The sequence below is a fragment of the Patiria miniata genome, unplaced genomic scaffold (assembly GCF_015706575.1).
Source record: "Patiria miniata isolate m_02_andy unplaced genomic scaffold, ASM1570657v1 HiC_scaffold_17, whole genome shotgun sequence".
Lineage (NCBI taxonomy): Eukaryota > Metazoa > Echinodermata > Asteroidea > Valvatida > Asterinidae > Patiria > Patiria miniata.
In genome coordinates, this window is record NW_024037055.1 from 10,327,920 (window position 1) to 10,345,248 (window position 17,329).

Genomic DNA, 17,329 nt, shown 5'->3' on the forward strand with positions numbered 1-17,329 from the left:
CAAGTTAAAGATGTACATTATACCATTCATATTTTATTTCTCTTCAGTTTTATAAGACAATGCACCATTTAATGTTTCAAATGACTTGTCCACACACTGACAACGAGTGGTGCTCAAATCATTTGAAATTCTAAAATTCTATTTAAAGTTTGAAACCCGTTATTTAATGGTAATACCGTAAGGCCTAAAATTTGGAAATAACTGAATCATAAATATCAACAGAAATCCATGTGAAACATTGAGACAAAAAAAATCCAGCAAGTTCTCCAATACCAAAGTGATTTAATTTTCTGGTTTTTTTTAATCCCTGGGTTCAAGAAACTGGAAAGTTTGTGAGAATTGTTACTGACATTGTTGATTGATTCACCTTTTTCTTCACAAATTGGTATTTTTTTAGGTAGGGACTGTCTTGACTGTTTATATACATGTATTTTGATTAAATCCAACAGTTTCTAAATGTTAATTTTGTAATGTTGGACTGCGATTAATGAGAATGAATTTTGCAAACACTTCATTTGAGAAAGATAAAAAAACCAAAGATATTTGGAAGACACTGATGTGATGCTGAATGAAAGTTTACATGATTCAAATGACACAGTCTTTCTGCAGAAACTAGTCTCTTGAGTCCAAACTAGTCTCATTTATAATGACGAGGATATTACCTTAGCACCCTTAAAATAATGGACAAATTTTGATCATTAGAATGCGAAAATCTGAAAGCCACAAGGTAGCAATGCAGGTCTGCATTACGAGACAGTTTGGGGATCCTACCATTCCAAATATGTTGTAGTGTACTGACAATATGTCTGTGTTGACAAATGAGATTGGTGTTTCACAAGAGACGAAACACCCAACAAATGCACTTTTCCTGTATAAAAATGTGCCTGGTTTATGTACACGAAAATGTAAAAAGAGAAAACTAAGAAATACAAATTTCACACCACCAAAATACTTGACATGGTTTTTTTTAGAAGGAACATTTTTTTACAACTGCATTGGTCTTTTTTGCTCCCTGACTTGGCAAAGGTCATCAAAGCCAATTTTCCGTTACTACTGAAAATACATATTTACAAACTGTACAACAAACACCACACACAGAATATATGCAGTTCAAAATCATGATTTAGAGGGAACTTAAAACGACCAATTGTCAGCCCGATGGTACAACATTCCAGTTCATCAATAAAGAGTTGCTCTTGCCAATGATAAGATTTTAAAATACAAAAAAAGGAGACAGTGTATGTTTTTAGTGGATGAACATAATTGGCATCATATAAAAAAAGTGTTATCATTAATTTTACCAAGTCAAAAAAGGTTTAAAAAGTCGACAGGCTCTTTGTGTAAAACTGATTAAGAAATAATTGCACGAGAGCGCGGATAACTGCAGTCATGATAAAAGTGAATTTAAAAGAATTGGTAAAAAATGACATGGCAAAAACAGACATGTTTTAGAAAAAACATGTTCACGTACATGTATCTGCATTTTTAAAAACTGTTTCAAATATTCTTCAACACATTGGTCTGTGACATTCATTTTTTTAAAGTTAATATCAAGTGTGTTGGGTTACAGAGGTTCATTTGCACTGAGCTGTACATCAATGACAACTGACTGTTGCTGTGGTATTAGAGGTTGCCCATCCATTTCTTTGAAGCATTGTTCCCTTAGCTCATCCTCAATGAACATATGGCATGATTTTAACCAAAGTTTTCAACGTGCTTGCTAAAAAAAAAAATTCTGTTGTGAGATTCAATTTCAAACTGCATTTTAAAGACGTAAATACAAACACAATTGTCAATGATCACCTCTTTCAAATGTCCAATTCATCACTGAAAGGATAGCACAATTGAAGACGCTTCCTCCTTTACAAAATCACTGACAAAACCCCTTTGCCAAAGCTTGTGAAAAGCACCACAGCTCTGCATTTGTTCCTTCACGCTCCGCCTGTCCGACTTGTGTTTCCTCGCATGTAATCATCAAACGTAAACAAGGTGAATTCAAGGGATTGCAGTCTTGAAGTCTTCATTATAACTGGAGCACATCTAGGGCTGGGAGCTTGGCAACTTCATAGAAAACTCTGCAGAACAAATATAGTACAAATGGCATAGAAACAGTGAAATTCATTTCATCAAATCATTTTTAGTCCCAAGCCGAGCTGCTATGCAGTAATAATGCTAACAAAATACTGAGAACTGAGCACAAGCTGTGAAACCAGTCCCAATTAAAAGTGGAAATTGTTTTCTCCCAAACCCTGATTGCCTTGAAGAAGTATTGTATACCCAAAAAAACTTAAACAAAGTGTTAAACAATTCACAAAAACAATCTTTGAAGTCCTAGTTGGATTGTACAGAGTGATTTAAAGCAATGATTTATCTACCTAATGAGACACTTACTTGTGTGAGTATTTGTTTCTGATGGTCATGAGCTGCTTGTTGGGTGTAGCGGCCAGCATGGAGTTCAGCTGACGAGTCAGGTCCATCAGTTCAGATTCCTTGTAGCCTGAGTAGTGCTGAAGGGTGGCATCCTGATGGATAATAGCAAATGAAAGCATCAAATGTAATCCATACACAGCATGAAATACTAGGAACCAACAATTTAGACTGTGTGTATACACATGCTAGATGTATACATGTATGTAAATGGATGCATACATAATTGTGTACATGTCTTAGACATACCAGTAAAGGCTGTTCAAAATTCATGTGCGACTTTCAGTAGCCCTCCTGAATCTTCCAAGTGGTTTTGGATGATTTTTAATGATTGAGGCTGAATGACAAAAAAAGGTGATTTTGGATGGTACATTGTGTCGAGGTCATAGGCTGTACCCAGCATAGAGGCCCATGTTATATATTGGATACCATCTCCACTGTTTCTGGATATCATTGACACCGCCCTTAATATATTTACAATGAATGTTGGAGGATTTTGAAGGATTGAGGCAGTGGTCTCTACCTTGACCGAACAAATTCAAGAAATAACGGATGATTTTGGAGGATTGAGGCTGAATCCAATTTAAACATGGATTGAGGTATTTCATTGTGACACCTCTTTTGGGGACATTTTTCATATTTACTGCAGGTATTGTGGGACTAAGTTTAGACTGGGAATCAAGTCGGAATCAAGTCCACTTTTGAATAGACTGGAAATCAGACAGAAGTAATCAGACTCAGATGTGGTAATCTCTACAAGGCAACACCTATGGATGTTTAACATACCCATTCTCCTGTCTTGGTCATCTTGAATGCCAGTAAGAGTGCAGCCGCTGCTATCATTGAGTCCCTCGTCTCAAGGAACTGAGCGTCCATCAACGATTGCTCCAAGATGAAGCGAGCTAGAGTCAGGGTCTCCATGGAGGCATGAGCACACTGTCATGAACAAACAAACCCAACAAGAACATTGATCAAGACCAAATGTTGGGTAAGAATCCGTTGGATGTACCACGAAGGGACGAATCGTCTATGGGTTTTGTGCACACCATACGTCACTTTGTGGTGCGACAGGCGAACTGGTAATCAGGACTTCTAGTTGACGTCCCATTAGAAAAAGTCAAATCGAATTTTAATAATTGATTTTCAAATTTAACAGCCAACATTTTTATCAAGTCAATGGTGCAAAGACTTTGTAAGTTATAAACACCAGTAAGCCAGTCCCAATATTCAGGGCTTAGCTAACATCAAAAGACTGCACTTACAATCGCTATTCTGTGCTTACAGAGCTATAACGCAGACAATCTGTGAATACCTAGGCAGCTCATAATCCATACTTACCTACGAATATACAAACCGCAAGCGTGAATTTTCTGCTACAGTAAGCAGAAATATTTCAATTCTGGTAAGCAGAGCCATGCAAGTATGCCAAGAATGGCTGCACACATAGGATACTCATGCCCATTTGGGTTAATGGAAACTATTTCTACCAATTATTTTAACCACAAACATGTAAAACGATAAACATTACTTAACTCAAGCTTTAAAAAAAAAACAGCTTTTCCAATTGTAATTGCAAATTTTTGCTTTTCTAATTTTGGCACTGACTTTCAAATATTGGTCCCTACAAGCCCCGTTTTTAAGAACATAAGAGCTTGCAGCTTTACCTTAGCATATCTTCTGAGGAATCGGTAGGATAGCGGAATGCCTAGATCAAAGTCCAGCAAAGACAGGATGACCATCTCTGTATCAATAAACTGCTGCCTCTCATAGGCATCATCACAGATGTACTTGAAGTCATCCAGGGCAGGTGGGCAACGCTCCTGAAATCAGATCCACAAAATATCAACGTCTGGTTAATTCACCACAAATAGAACCCAAGTTGGGGGGGGGGGTCAACAACCCAGTACCATACCCACTTGGTATATTTTTTTCTCAGTTTCACTATGTATTTGATTACTACGTAATGAAGAAATATTTTAACCTCTAGAGGTATAATTTATTACCCAAAATCTTATTGTTTCATTTAATATTTCACAATCCCAGAAAAATGGCAAGTCTGCACTGAAAATTCCCAAGTAAAAATTTCCAGTGTCTGATAGTCAGTATCAATTTGAAAATATCCTGGAAAATTTGGCATATCTGACAATGTAACAGTCTGTAAGACAGAGAATGTCCAATGTATTGTAGTTTTAGAGCAAAATATCATTATCACATCCGGAGGATTTATACAGAAGCAATATGACCGACAATTATTGGGGGGGGGGGGAATATAGCTTGCAAATGACAACTCACGTCGTATTTACAGGCAATGAAGAGTGACGTTGCCCCCAGCAACTGAAGGATATCTCTTGTCACTTTCTTCTTCATCAGGTAGCGATCTACCAGCTTGACAGCCAGGTACAATGTCTCATGGTTCAGCTCAAAGTTCTCCTGGACCTCCACCAGCCAGTCCACCAACACCGCCCTCATGTGACGATTCACCTCTGGCTGCTGGTCAAAGTAGGACTCTATGGGGGTTCTTAGCTGTAAGATACAAAATGAAAATTTGAATCTACTGAGGAAAAAGAAGAGTAGAGGATTGGGATAGTGCAGCAAATGGATGTATGTTGTATAAACGGGGTTTGAAGTATCCACTGGATCAAGTCAGTGCTTTAGATACTGGTCTAGGGAAAAGTGTTTAACAAGTCCTATTGTTAAGTGATTTGTCTTGTCTAATGAAAGTTGGCATGTTAATATCAACAAAGCACCGAAGCAGAGCATCTACAGTCATAGGTGTTGCAGTGTATACACTTACCAAAAGCAATTCAGTTTCCATTAATTAATCGGGGAAAAAAACACAACTGTTGTTTGCTTGCAGTTCTGTACCTTAGGGCCCTTTTCAAGGAAAACAGTCATGCAATTTTTCTTATTTTTTGCTTTAATTGCTGCATACGAATGATTTTAAACTGGCCTGGTAGATTTCTTGAACTATATGCATTTGTCATGTAGTAGTGAATTTCCTGATAACCGATTGAAGGCTTAGTACTGAGTAGTATTGGTTCCAGCTAATGGCTACACCATGCCCTCACCTCTCGTTCTTTGAGGTAGTTGAAGATATCCTGCGCATAGATCGGTGACTGGTTGGGATCACCTTTGTTCTCCTCATCTATGTCATTGTAGTCGGGTGATTCTTGTAAAGTGATTGCTGCAACCTGCTCCAAACCAACACAAATACATAGTAACACCGTCAAAGCATTCACAGGGAAAAACATCTAATAGGTGGTTAAAGGTATGGAAAACATTTGCAAACATTCAAAATCGAAACTGCCAAAACATTATGAAATATCCTTCTTAATTGTGACTAAATGATAGGATCAAGCATTCTGTATTCTGCATTCAAGATAGTTAGGAACAAACCATTAGCTGAAACAACTGGCTGTTTTTAAATACTGCTCCAACTGACCAAATTTAAATTTAGTTTGCAATCAGTTACATGAATGAGAATTATTTTCCCGAGTGACAAACTGGGATCATATCACAAGAGGGTGACATTCAAAAAGTATTAATTAATGAACATTTTGGGAGAGAGGGTTTTCAAAGGAAGCTTTGCATAGAGAAAAATGAAGATACATTTTCACAATTTCAGGCACTTTTTTTTAACCACCTTCACCTTGATACCACTCCTATCTTGAATTTGAACATGGTTTGTGGCATTAAATACTTTTCGGGGCATCCCACATGGCTTTATTGTAAAACTGAGAGACATTGACCATGGTCCACTTTTTTGTTTGTCTGAAATCTACTCACCGCGTCTTTGATATCTGCCTCCGTCGTCTTCTCATCATTACGTTGATTCATTAACTCCACCAAATCCACACTCTCTGGAGATGAGCTGTGAAAGTAAATATATGAAAAATTGCTTGACTCACAGATTTCATTCCTTGGTTAAACAAAACAGATAGGGTATCTCTCCATTTTGTCACTGAGAGGGAGGGTTAAAGTATGCAAAATGTTATGCAAAAGATGTTTGCATGTTTGGGTTGCCTGCCAGTTGCCAGTTGTTATGACATTACAGGTAAACATAGTCTACCTTGAGGATGACTGCATTTGATGTGAAGATGAGCTGGATTCCTGTGAACTTGGCAATGAATCCTGTGACGAATCCTGTGACGATCCCTGTGACAAGATGATCTCAAGGCTCTCATCCTGGGCTTCAGGCTGGGTGTCTGTCACCGGGTGTGTCACCGGGTGTGTCACCGTGTCTGTCTTGGGTTTTACCAACAGCAGCGGTTCCTTCATTTTGGGTACCTGCTGTGCCGTGGTGGATTTCTTGGAAGACACAATATTCACTTTCTTCGTGCCTTCTTTTCTGATGAGTTTTGCCTACATTGGAAAAAGAAATAATAATTTATTTGTAGTTTAAAAGAAAAGGATGACGGTTTGAGTAGATGAATTCAAATTCAACACTGACTTCTCAACATTCATCCTGTTCTATATACCCTGTGAGTGAACACAAGACTGTCCGGTCCTACTTCCAGAGGCCGAAGGCCGAGAGAAATAGGACTGGACCCTCTTGTGGTCACTCACAGACCCTCTTGTGGTCTCTCACAGTCCCTCAGGGTATATAGACATGCAGTAGTATTAACCTCATTGCCAGTCAATATGTATACATCATAACACAATTCATAACTCAAAACATTAGCATTAAATATTGGTGGACACTTCAGTGACACAGTGCCTATTCTCAGATGTTTTTTCTTTTGTATCTAGACAAAAAATTTGGCACAGTTGATTGGTGAAGTCTTTATAAACAATTTGTATGTAAGGCATAAGCACAAGAATATAGTTGTTGAAGTCAATTCGGGGTTCATGTGCTTTTATTTCTCTCTGCGTGTCTTGCTACATTACAACACAATTTGGCATTTGTTGGGTTTTAATGGGATGTACTCACATTGGTGATGTCACCAAAGGCTGCCCTCTTTGTTGGTTGCTGTCCCTTTGGTGATCCACTGGACCGTCGCTTGCTCTGACGCAGAGCTGGTCCCTTGGGCTCATCGTGGTGAATCTGTGCAGAAAGCAACGAATCACAATGTGCAAAGGGTTGAAATGGGCACAACTCTCAACCTCTTAGCATGCTAGAGAGGACTTTCACCCTGAACCCAACCAAAAGCAAACACTGCACACTTTGTTATTCCAACAAAACGAGCAATTTCTACCTTCTTTTGCATGCCCAACTGACTTGCCTTTCAAAGTACCTCCTCAATGGCTCCAAATGCCCAGGTGAAATACATCAACCATTGAACATACATCAACCATTGAACAAACATCAACCACTGAACATACATCAACCATTGAACATACATCAACCACTGAACATACATCAACCACTGAACATACATCAACCACTGAACATACATCAACCACTGAACATACATCAACCACTGAACATACATCAACCACTGAACATACATCAACCACTGAACATACATCAACCACTGAACATACATCAACCACTAAACATACATCAACCACTAAACATACATCAACAATTAAACATACATCAACCATTGAACATACATCAACCACTGAACATACATCAACCACTGAACATACATCAACCACTGAACATACATCAACCACTAAACATACATCAACCACTGAACATACATCAACCACTGAACATACATCAACCACTGAACATACATCAACCACTAAACATACATCAACCACTGAACATACATCAACCACTGAACATACATCAACCACTGAACATACATCAACCACTGAACATACATCAACCACTGACCATGTATGCCCAAACACATTATGTTTACAAGCACATGTACAGCTGAAGTTTAACTGCACATGATCTATTTTGCCCAGGCAATTACGCATCTTTCCCACCCCCTGAACTGTATGTGATGCCATGCTTTAAGCTTGAAATTCAAGGGCCCTGCTGTGCAGTTTAAAAATGAAAAAGTTATGGATTTTTTTTTATTTTTATGCCTGCACTGCTGTCCACCTCCTCCCCAGATTAAGACTCAGTAGTCCAAACTGGTTAGCCATTCCAAACTGGTTAGCCATTCCAAACTGGTTAGCCATTCCAAACCGGTTAGCCAGTCCAAACCGGTTAGCCAGTTCAAACTGCTTAGCCAGTCCAAAGTGGTTAGCCAGTCCAAAGTGGTTAGCCAGTCCAAACCGGTTAGCCAGTCCAAACCGGTTAGCCAGTTCAAAGTGGTTACCCAGTTCGAAGTGTTTAGCCAGTCCAAACTGGTTAGCCAGTCCAAACTGGTTAGCCAGTCCAAACTGGTTAGCCAGTCCAAACTGGTTAGCCAGTCCAAACTGGTTAGACCAACAATGCTCCATATGATTGTGATTGATTTTGGCTGTGTAGAACTCCCTCTGTCTGCTGTTTGTCACTTAGCTGTAGTTAAACACGCATTTTCTGGTTCATCAACATTAATGCGAGTAATCTAAAGACACCAGGGCAGTGGCAATACCAGTCTCGCTGTTCGTAAATGTCTGGTTTAAAATAATGCTCACAATAAACAGCCCTCCAAAGTTATAGACTGGAAGGGTTCACTTCTCCCTTAACTTTGTTGTACTAGTCCTAAAGACACTTTACAGATGGCCAAGTTTGTACACACAGTTCTCAATATACTATGATGGACACTCCAATTGAATGGTCAATAACCGATGACTTGAAGAACTATACTCAATGAATTGTTCATGTGTACAAATGTAACGTTATGTGGAGATCAATTAGATAATATAAGTGACGTACCAACAGAGCTCTCACAACTAAGCCAAGTGTCTGTTATCTGCAATGTGTAGAGGCCCTGTCAGCATATTTGTATCCTCAAACATCTTAGAAATCTTAAACGAACATCGTATGTTTTCGCAAACACCACCTCAAAATGCTCTTAACTTCGTGCTCCTAATTCAGCCAATAACATAATGGTCCTCAACAAGAGCGCCCTCAATTGGCACTTGCAGGTGAAACAATAAATAAATGTCCTTTCCGCAACAATGATTATGATGTTCATGTTTTTTATAATGAAGTTTCTGCTGGTTGTCATTCCACCTCACCTGCTGGATGTTAGCCATCTTGGGCTTTCGTCTCATTGCAAGGGGCATCTTGGAGTTGGAGTAAACTACTGTCAGTCCTTTGAGCAGAATCTACAACAAACTAAAAAAGGAATAAAACAAATTTGGTTGAAAGTCAACTTCAGTGTTTGGGTGTTTGCTGGATGGATTTACGTGATCTTAAAGACACAAATACTTCCAAGTTCCTTTAAAATTTGTTTCAATCATATCGGGAAAGAGTGTAGAATCACAATGCCATTACTTTTACCATCACATTTGGGATAATCAGCCATTTCGACTTCCTCACGGAATGGTAGCATAGAAGTATAAAATCCAGGACTGATTACAATAAACTTTATATCTTTTTTGAGAGAATATTTTGTAAAATTGTGATATCTTGAGAGAGAGAGAGTTGGTCTAAATTTTACTTTGCAAGTTTTCTGCATATTTTATAAGTAGTGCCAGATTAAGAGAAAACTAGCACGTGAGTCATCAAACAATTTATAAGCCTATTTTCCAACAAGTGTATAAAAGTATTTTTCAGACCCCAAATTTCATGTTTCAACTGGCATCAAAGAACCAGCCTACCGTCCTCTGACTGACTGAGTCACTGTCAGACTGTCCAACTAATACTGATCAACTAGAGCTGTCCAGCTTGCCGCCAATGCCATATTATCATTACGTTTAGTGTAGCAGACAGACGCCTTGAAACGCTCATACCATTTTGCTTGCACTTTGGTCAAGATACAAGCGTGACCACTACACATTTTTAAATCATCCAGAAATTGTACAAAGGCCATTTTCAAAACCCCGGCTTTGTCTCCGTGACTCCGTCTCTGGATTCAGACATGTAGTTTCTCAATGGAGATGGAGCTAGATATGGAGCCGTCGATTGGGAAAAGGCCTCAGTCTCAGTCTTTTTGAGGACAACTCTTCTTGTTTCTGGGGAATTAGAAACTCTGTGCAAGTTGTAATTTGTGGATAGCTTGATCAACTTTATACAAGTACGTTTTGTGTGCAAATGTGAACTTGTAAGCGAGCCAACTCGTAGTTGCACACATATGAATATAATAAGCCCATGGGCTCCGTGCACAAGTATCCCATCAACAGCCAGAAAAGGAGAGTTGGGGGTGACCTAGACTGGTTCCAGATCCATCCACTGCGTTCTTTGAATGTATCAAAAGTTATTGGAGGCGAGGATTAGTCTCGGAGACCATCGCAAGTGGAATTAACCCTTTCATGCCCACATTGTTTATTGACTTGGCTCTCCCCAGGACCGAATTGTTTGCTCAGTCATGCGGAAATCACTAGAGCGTGAACAAACTGACCACAAGTCCAAAACTTACTTTTTTCAACCCAGATTTTCACTGCCAAGAAGTGATTAAAATCATAGGTGTTGTGTGTAAAGTTTGTTCCTTGAACCTTACTCTTTTATCTGATGTAAAAATGAAGTCCATATGCGCAAATATAAGAAAGTTATGCCTTTTTGTTCATCTGGTCCCATTTATCAAACTGCAAGCCATTTTACCACATGACCAAATGGCACTCCATACCTCAAATTGTGCATGGATACTTCTGAAGCACTTTTCTCATTTTTTTGTAATGGTAACCCTATAAATAAACTACACCATTAGAAAGATCCGAAAACACTCTTTCAGCTAGTATATGGTTGATGTATGGGCGGCCAAACATATCAACATACCGACTTTCTGAAAAGTAGTGAATATATCTGTGTTGAGGGTGTTTTGTGTGTGGTTTCCTGGTCGACTAAAGTCGCCCATGGGAACCAGCAGGGGGGTAGTTCTTGTCGACAAAAGTCGCCCATGGGAAGGAAAGGGTTAAAATGTATTCGCGCGCCGACGACATCTGATGCTCAAGGGAAGACGCAGTGGCTATAGCTTGTGCACATTCAGGAAGTCTTGCGTCATAGACTTGAAATAACATGATTCATTACTGTACACGGAGCATTCAAAAGAGATGAAAACGCGCCCTCTTTTGTTAGCGCACGGAGCCCATACCCCAAAACTGTTCCTTAACGTTAGCAGTTAAAAAATCGCATTACGGCTGCCGCCGTAACAATAGCCACGAAGTGACGTACTGCGTATAGTATTTGAAATAATGTCCCAACAGGTAGTCAATCATTTTATGGTCCACGTACGATCTGAGATGGGGTTATCGGTCACTTCGCCCCATTTCCACTTCGCCCCATGTCACTTCGCCCTGCCGTCACTTTGCCCTATTTCCATTTTGCCCCAAAACAAAGTGACTATAAACTGTATGTAGACTGAAATGGAAAGATGAGGGGTTTTCTCTTCTCTCTTTCTATCATCTCTGTGATCTTCATGCTTAGAGCAATCTATAAACAACTAAATTACAATATATTAAAGAAAGCTTATCATTTTTTTTGCGAGAAAAGTTTCGTCGTAGACTTGAAATAACACTGATTTATTATGGCCAGCAGACCGTCGTTCAAATCAGCACAAATTGATGTTCATCGGAAAACCACAGGATCATCTTGAAAATACAAAAATAAAATAAAGTGATAAAAGCATGCATAGTTTGGGTCGAAAATAATATTTAAAGTTTGAAAAAATAGTTCCCGCACAAGTAAGCCTAATGCCGAGTCACCTTTAACCCTAACCCCCTAGCTCTTTTTGCTGGGAACCATCCTCAATCCTCCAAAATCCTCCAACATTTTTTAATTTTTCAAAATTTTCAGAAAATTTTCAGACAGTCCTGCCTCAAAATGCATTCATCCTCAATCCTTCAAAATCCTCCTGATCCATAAATGGATCCCCCCCCCCCCAAAAAAGAGGAATTTATTTAGCGCGAAGCCGGCCGCGGCAGCTTACACGATCTGGATGAAAAGTGAAATTTACTGTTTAGATAAACGGTAAATTTCCCTTTTCATCCAGAATGTGAGTTAACATCTATCATGTTTATACCACCACCTTAAACCTCAAACTATTTGTATCTGTGGTGGCGTAACTATACTATTTCTGTCGCCGTTTTGACTTGAGGATAAAATCGGAACTTTTTGTTGGAACCATCCATTCGTACTCCCCAAAAAGGAGGGGAGTTACTAGACCCGTGAACGTGGCGTTGTATACAACGCCATGTTGTTGTGTATTTTAAAACCTAGCGAAATCGATCCGACATACATAATTCCGTATGGGTGTTGAGTACTCACCTAGAAATCTAAATTTGCCCGTCCGATTGTTTAGGCTGTGTAATTTCGACGAAATTTGCCCATCAGTAAGACCCATACGAACATGTAGAAATTTCATTTTAACCCGACAAGTGACCCTGACAAATGACTCCGGATGAGTCGCTTGGACAGATTGACGGCTGTTTCATGTCGCAACCCCGAAAAAAAAAACCCGCACCCGATTGGCTGCTCGGCTCATCCGCGGATCCGCGTGCGGTGCGGTGAGAGAGGAAAGGACTTGAAACTTGTCTAAAACGATGTCTCTTTTAGCTGCGACAGTAAACAGTCGTCGAATTATTCGAAGGACGGTACAATAAAATGCAATGCGCATAGGTCACTTGGGAGAAAATGGCAGCTAGCAGGACTTCATAAACCGGGGCCAGAATTTTCCTCAAATTTCATCAAATGCAAGTTTTGATGTACAAACAGATTTCAAGACAGCTTCATATGTGAGTACTTATTACATTTGCAAAATAACGTCCAGTGTGTGTAATGGAGGGAGTCAGAGGGACAATTTCGCCAGGTTCAGAAATACACAACAGCGTGGCGTAGTTTACAAGCCACGTTCACGGGTCTAGCCTCTAGGGAGTTACGAGTTGACCTGGGTACGAGTTGACTCAGGTACAAGTGAACTTGGGTACGAGTAGCCCCAAAAATGTGGCCAATTTACTGGACTACCTCCGTAAACATAGGCCACACATCCACATGTACAAAAACGTGTCGCACTTTGTCAAATTTTGATTTTCACATTTAGGCTTTGTACGGTTTTTTTGCTTTAGAAGAAGCATACTCACCCTCTTTATAGGCTTATAAGAAAGCGCTGCCTTTTTCAGATGTCTATTTTTCGTGAAATTTCCAGATTCATTTGCACACGTTTGCGTATCAAAATTTCAACATGAAATTTCACAAAAATTAGACATCTGAAAAAGGCAGCACTTTCTGATTAGCCTATAAAGAGGGTGAGTATGCTTCTACTTTTTTTTCTAGTTCTAAAGCAAAAAAACCTACAATTTACTTAGTCCGAGTAACTTGGAAGTTGGACCCAACTTATCGCCTTTTTTAACATTTGGACAGTGTTGGAGCAAAGGCTTTGACCCTCAAGGCCAAGGCCAAGGCCAAGGCTTTGACCCTCAAGGCCAAGGCCAAGGCCAAGGCTTTGACCCTCAAGGCCAAGGCCAAGGCCAAGGCTTTGACCCTCAAGCCTCGAGGCCAAGGCCAAGGCTTAACCCTCAAGGCCAAGGCCAAGGCCAAGGCCCTGTTTTATGAAATGACCACTGATATAGAACTAATTATAGTCACATGAGTGACACATCATCACGCAAGGGCGGATCCAGAACACAATTGGGGGGGGGGGAAGAAATTTTGGTCCCCCCAAAAGTGGGTCAAAAAATGACGGCTTGGGCTTCGGGGCCCACTTAAGGGCCCCGAAAAAAATTTGGATTCGAGATGCTCTGTGGTGCGATTTGAGGCAATTTCTGACCATTTTAACCGATGTTTTTTGAGGAAAAGATGGAGGTGTACTCATTGCCTGCCTTTAATACGACGTCACATTAAAAAAAATGGTTTCGGTTTTTTTTGGGGGGGGGGGGCATGGCCCCTTTTGGCCCCCTGGATCTGCCCTTATCATCACGAATTGCTTGTTACGAAGTACAACATTTCTTTAATTGCAATCAACATGCTCGCATAGGCCTACACCATTTTATGACTGCACTGTATCTATTAAAGTATAAGTTCAGGTCTTCATGATGGTTTAACTAAACACAATAATGATTTACTTCTATATTGACACACAATTCTCCCAAGTGTAACAAAAGGGGGATCCAAGAAACTGATTTGGGAATTTTTTATTTGCTGGCCCAACATGGTCAGAAATATCAGCATTATCTAAAACAGATACATGCAAATCTTTAGCACTTATCAGGGAGCCATATACAACCAATCAGATCTATTCCATAGTTATATGCAATTAAAGTGATCATCTCATTAGCCCCACAAGTGTACGGAATATTTTTGCAGCAAATCTACTACAATGGTAACATATGTGATGCTACAAAAGTGGAAGTGTGCCCAACACACAAATCTACAGGGTGCTTCCCTCCTCCATGGTAATACAAAATGGTAACTAACAGCAAAATTTCGAACAGATTTATCTGGAAAATGCAAAAATCTATGGGCCTTGAAGAGCCTTGACTCAAAATTGCAAGGCCCTGAACCCTCAAGGCCAAGGCCAAGGCTTTTGCCCTCAAGCCTCGAGGCCAAGGCCAAGGCCCTAAAATCCAGCCTTAAGGCAGCCTTAAGGCCAAGGCCCAGCATCAAGGCACTACATCACTGCATTTGGACATGGTCTGGCGATACTATCGCCAGACCATGTCCAAACGTTAAAAAAGGCGATAAGTTGGGTCCAAGTTACTCGGCAGACCATGTCCAAACGTTAAAAAAGGCGATAAGTTGGGTCCAAGTTACTCGGACTACAATTTACTACATGTTTGTAAGCCTATAAATGTTAAAATCAAAATTTGACAAACATGACAAAGTGCGACACGTTTTTGTACATGTGGATGTGTGGCCGGAAACAGGTCAACTCGTACGCGAACCAACTCGTACGCGAGTCAACTCGTACGCGGATTGGTCAACTCGTACGCGAGCCAACTCGTACGCGAGCCAACTCGTACGCGTGCCAACTCGTACGCGAGCCAACTCGTACGCGAGCCAACTCGTACGCGAACCAACTCGTATGCAGGCCGTTTTAGGAGTGGTTTCGAGGATTGGGTTGGCATGGTTGGGAAGAATTTGGGAATAGTGTGACGGGTAGTCCGTAGTTCAGTGTGTGACCGTTGTGTGTGATTGGGAGTGAACCCGTGAATGATGATAATAAAGTAACCAACACCAACACCAAAAAAAAAAAAAACGGCCCTTTTCAGGGCCAAAAAAAACCACCAAACCACACAAAAGAGAATAGACAATTGCACTGTCTAACTGAAAACCCAATCGGTCCTTTTCAGGGCCACCACGCATTTGCAGTGATATTAAATAAAATTCAAATTTTTAAAAATAAATAAAATTCACCTCCCCATTGTTTTATTTTACAAAATATAATTTGGAGACATAATAATTATTCATTTTACTTGTCTAACCAACCAGCAATTGTACCGCGGCGCATATGTTTCAGCGATTCAATCATGCATTCTTTATACAGTGCGCGGTGCGGCGGGAACCAATCATACTGGTTATCGCGAAGACAACTTCCCAATCAATCAAGCGAACTTGTAAAAAAACAAACAAACGCAGAATTCTTCTCTAAAAAATCGCGAATGTAAGTAGCACTGGCGGATTCAAAAATCAACTACATTTAATTTGAAAATCTCAACCTTTCAGAAAAGGTAAAATTATGCCGACCTACTGTACCGAACCTAATTTCATCTGTCCATGTGAGCTAAACCAATCGTCTAAACTCACGCGTACGAGTTGGTCCGCGTACGAGTTGGTCCGCGTACGAGTCGGTCCGCGTACGAGTCGGTCCGCGTACGAGTCGGTTCGCGTACGAATGGACCCGCGTACGAGTTGGTCGCGTACGAGTTGGTTCGCGTACGAGTTGACCTGTATTCGTGTGGCCTATGTTTACGGAGGTAGGCCTAGTCCAGTAAATTGGCCACATTTATGGGGCTAGGGTACGAGTTGACTTGGGTTCGAGTTGACTCGGGTACGAGTTGACTCGGGTACGAGTTGACTCGGGTACGAGTTGACTCGGGTACGAGTTGACTCGGGTACGAGTTGACTCGGGTCGCGGGTACGAGTTGACCTTGGTACGAGTTGACCCAAAATCGAAGTGACATGGGGCGAAGTGACTGTAAAGCTGAGATGGCACACGTACGGCCTTAGAATGGCCTGCGTATGTTACGAGTTGGCTTGCGTACGAGTTGGTTCGTGTAAGTTAGACCCCGTACGAGTTGGTTATTGTACGAGTTTGCCCGCGTAGCGTACGAGATAGTTCGTGTATGACCGAGGTGGCTCGCGTACGACTACAACGAGTTGGCACGCGCACGCGTACGAGTACAGTATTCTACCAAATTTTGATTCAAAATCAAGCAAAGAAATCTGACTATATGTGTGTTTCCATACCAGTTACTGTATCTCCTGTACATGATGGGTTTACTTACACACAATATCTGTCCACTTTCGGTCTCAAACACTGAGAAAAAAGCTAGAATTATTGGGCAAGCATCAAGACTAATGAACCTTCTTGCTGTCACTGCACTGTCCGTGTTCTGTGTGTTCTTTTGTTGTGTACAATTGTATGGAGAAATTCTGCATGGATATTTAAGTACGGTCGTCGTGCACCACAAGCATTTTGAATTGGACGCCAGCGTTGTACACGTTCGGGGGCCAGCAGCTGTTTGGACATCGACGCCCTTGTACTCGTCTTCTGATTGGTTCTCAGATACGCATAATGACCAATCAGAATGCACCGTAGCGCATCCAATTTGAATACCCAAATCCATACGTATTTCAACTTCGTTACCAGGATGTCGTTACAGTACGCTTCCAACACTACATGAGGTTGGAAATAAAGAAGACCCTAGGGACGAGGTTGCTACTTATTAAGTCTTGTGAAAATGACAATGAAGACGA

The 17,329-nt window shown here is 40.6% G+C and overlaps 1 protein-coding gene across 3 annotated transcripts; it reads right to left on the reverse strand.

Annotated features, from left to right (window-relative positions):
* Positions 1-4: 4 nt before the first annotated feature.
* Positions 5-17,091, reverse strand: LOC119723792 (G2/mitotic-specific cyclin-B3-like). 3 transcript variants are annotated; one of them, XM_038194656.1, is made up of 11 exons: positions 16,937-17,091; positions 9,496-9,595; positions 7,358-7,471; positions 6,497-6,789; positions 6,214-6,298; positions 5,496-5,618; positions 4,720-4,950; positions 4,092-4,247; positions 3,214-3,363; positions 2,392-2,522; positions 5-2,075 (listed from the first exon to the last, which is right to left on the reverse strand). In XM_038194656.1, exons 2-11 carry the CDS (start codon positions 9,541-9,543, stop codon positions 2,024-2,026), a joined length of 1,383 nt encoding a protein of 460 aa, XP_038050584.1. In that variant the 5' UTR covers positions 9,544-9,595; positions 16,937-17,091; the 3' UTR covers positions 5-2,023. The 3 variants fall into 3 exon arrangements, with proteins under 3 accessions (XP_038050584.1, XP_038050583.1, XP_038050582.1); XM_038194655.1 differs by having other exon boundaries at positions 16,854-17,078; XM_038194654.1 differs by having other exon boundaries at positions 16,858-17,077.
* Positions 17,092-17,329: the final 238 nt, after the last annotated feature.

Coding starts and splice junctions, on each gene's coding strand:
- LOC119723792 (XM_038194656.1), bottom strand. CDS start 9,543: ATGCCCCTTGCAATGAGACGAAAGCCCAAGATGGCTAACATCCAGCAG. Junction 2,523..3,213: donor TGACCAAGACAGGAGAATGG/GTATGTTAAACA, acceptor ATTATCCATCAG/GATGCCACCCTTCAGCACTA. Junction 2,076..2,391: donor AGAAACAAATACTCACACAA/GTAAGTGTCTCA, acceptor TTTGTTCTGCAG/AGTTTTCTATGAAGTTGCCA.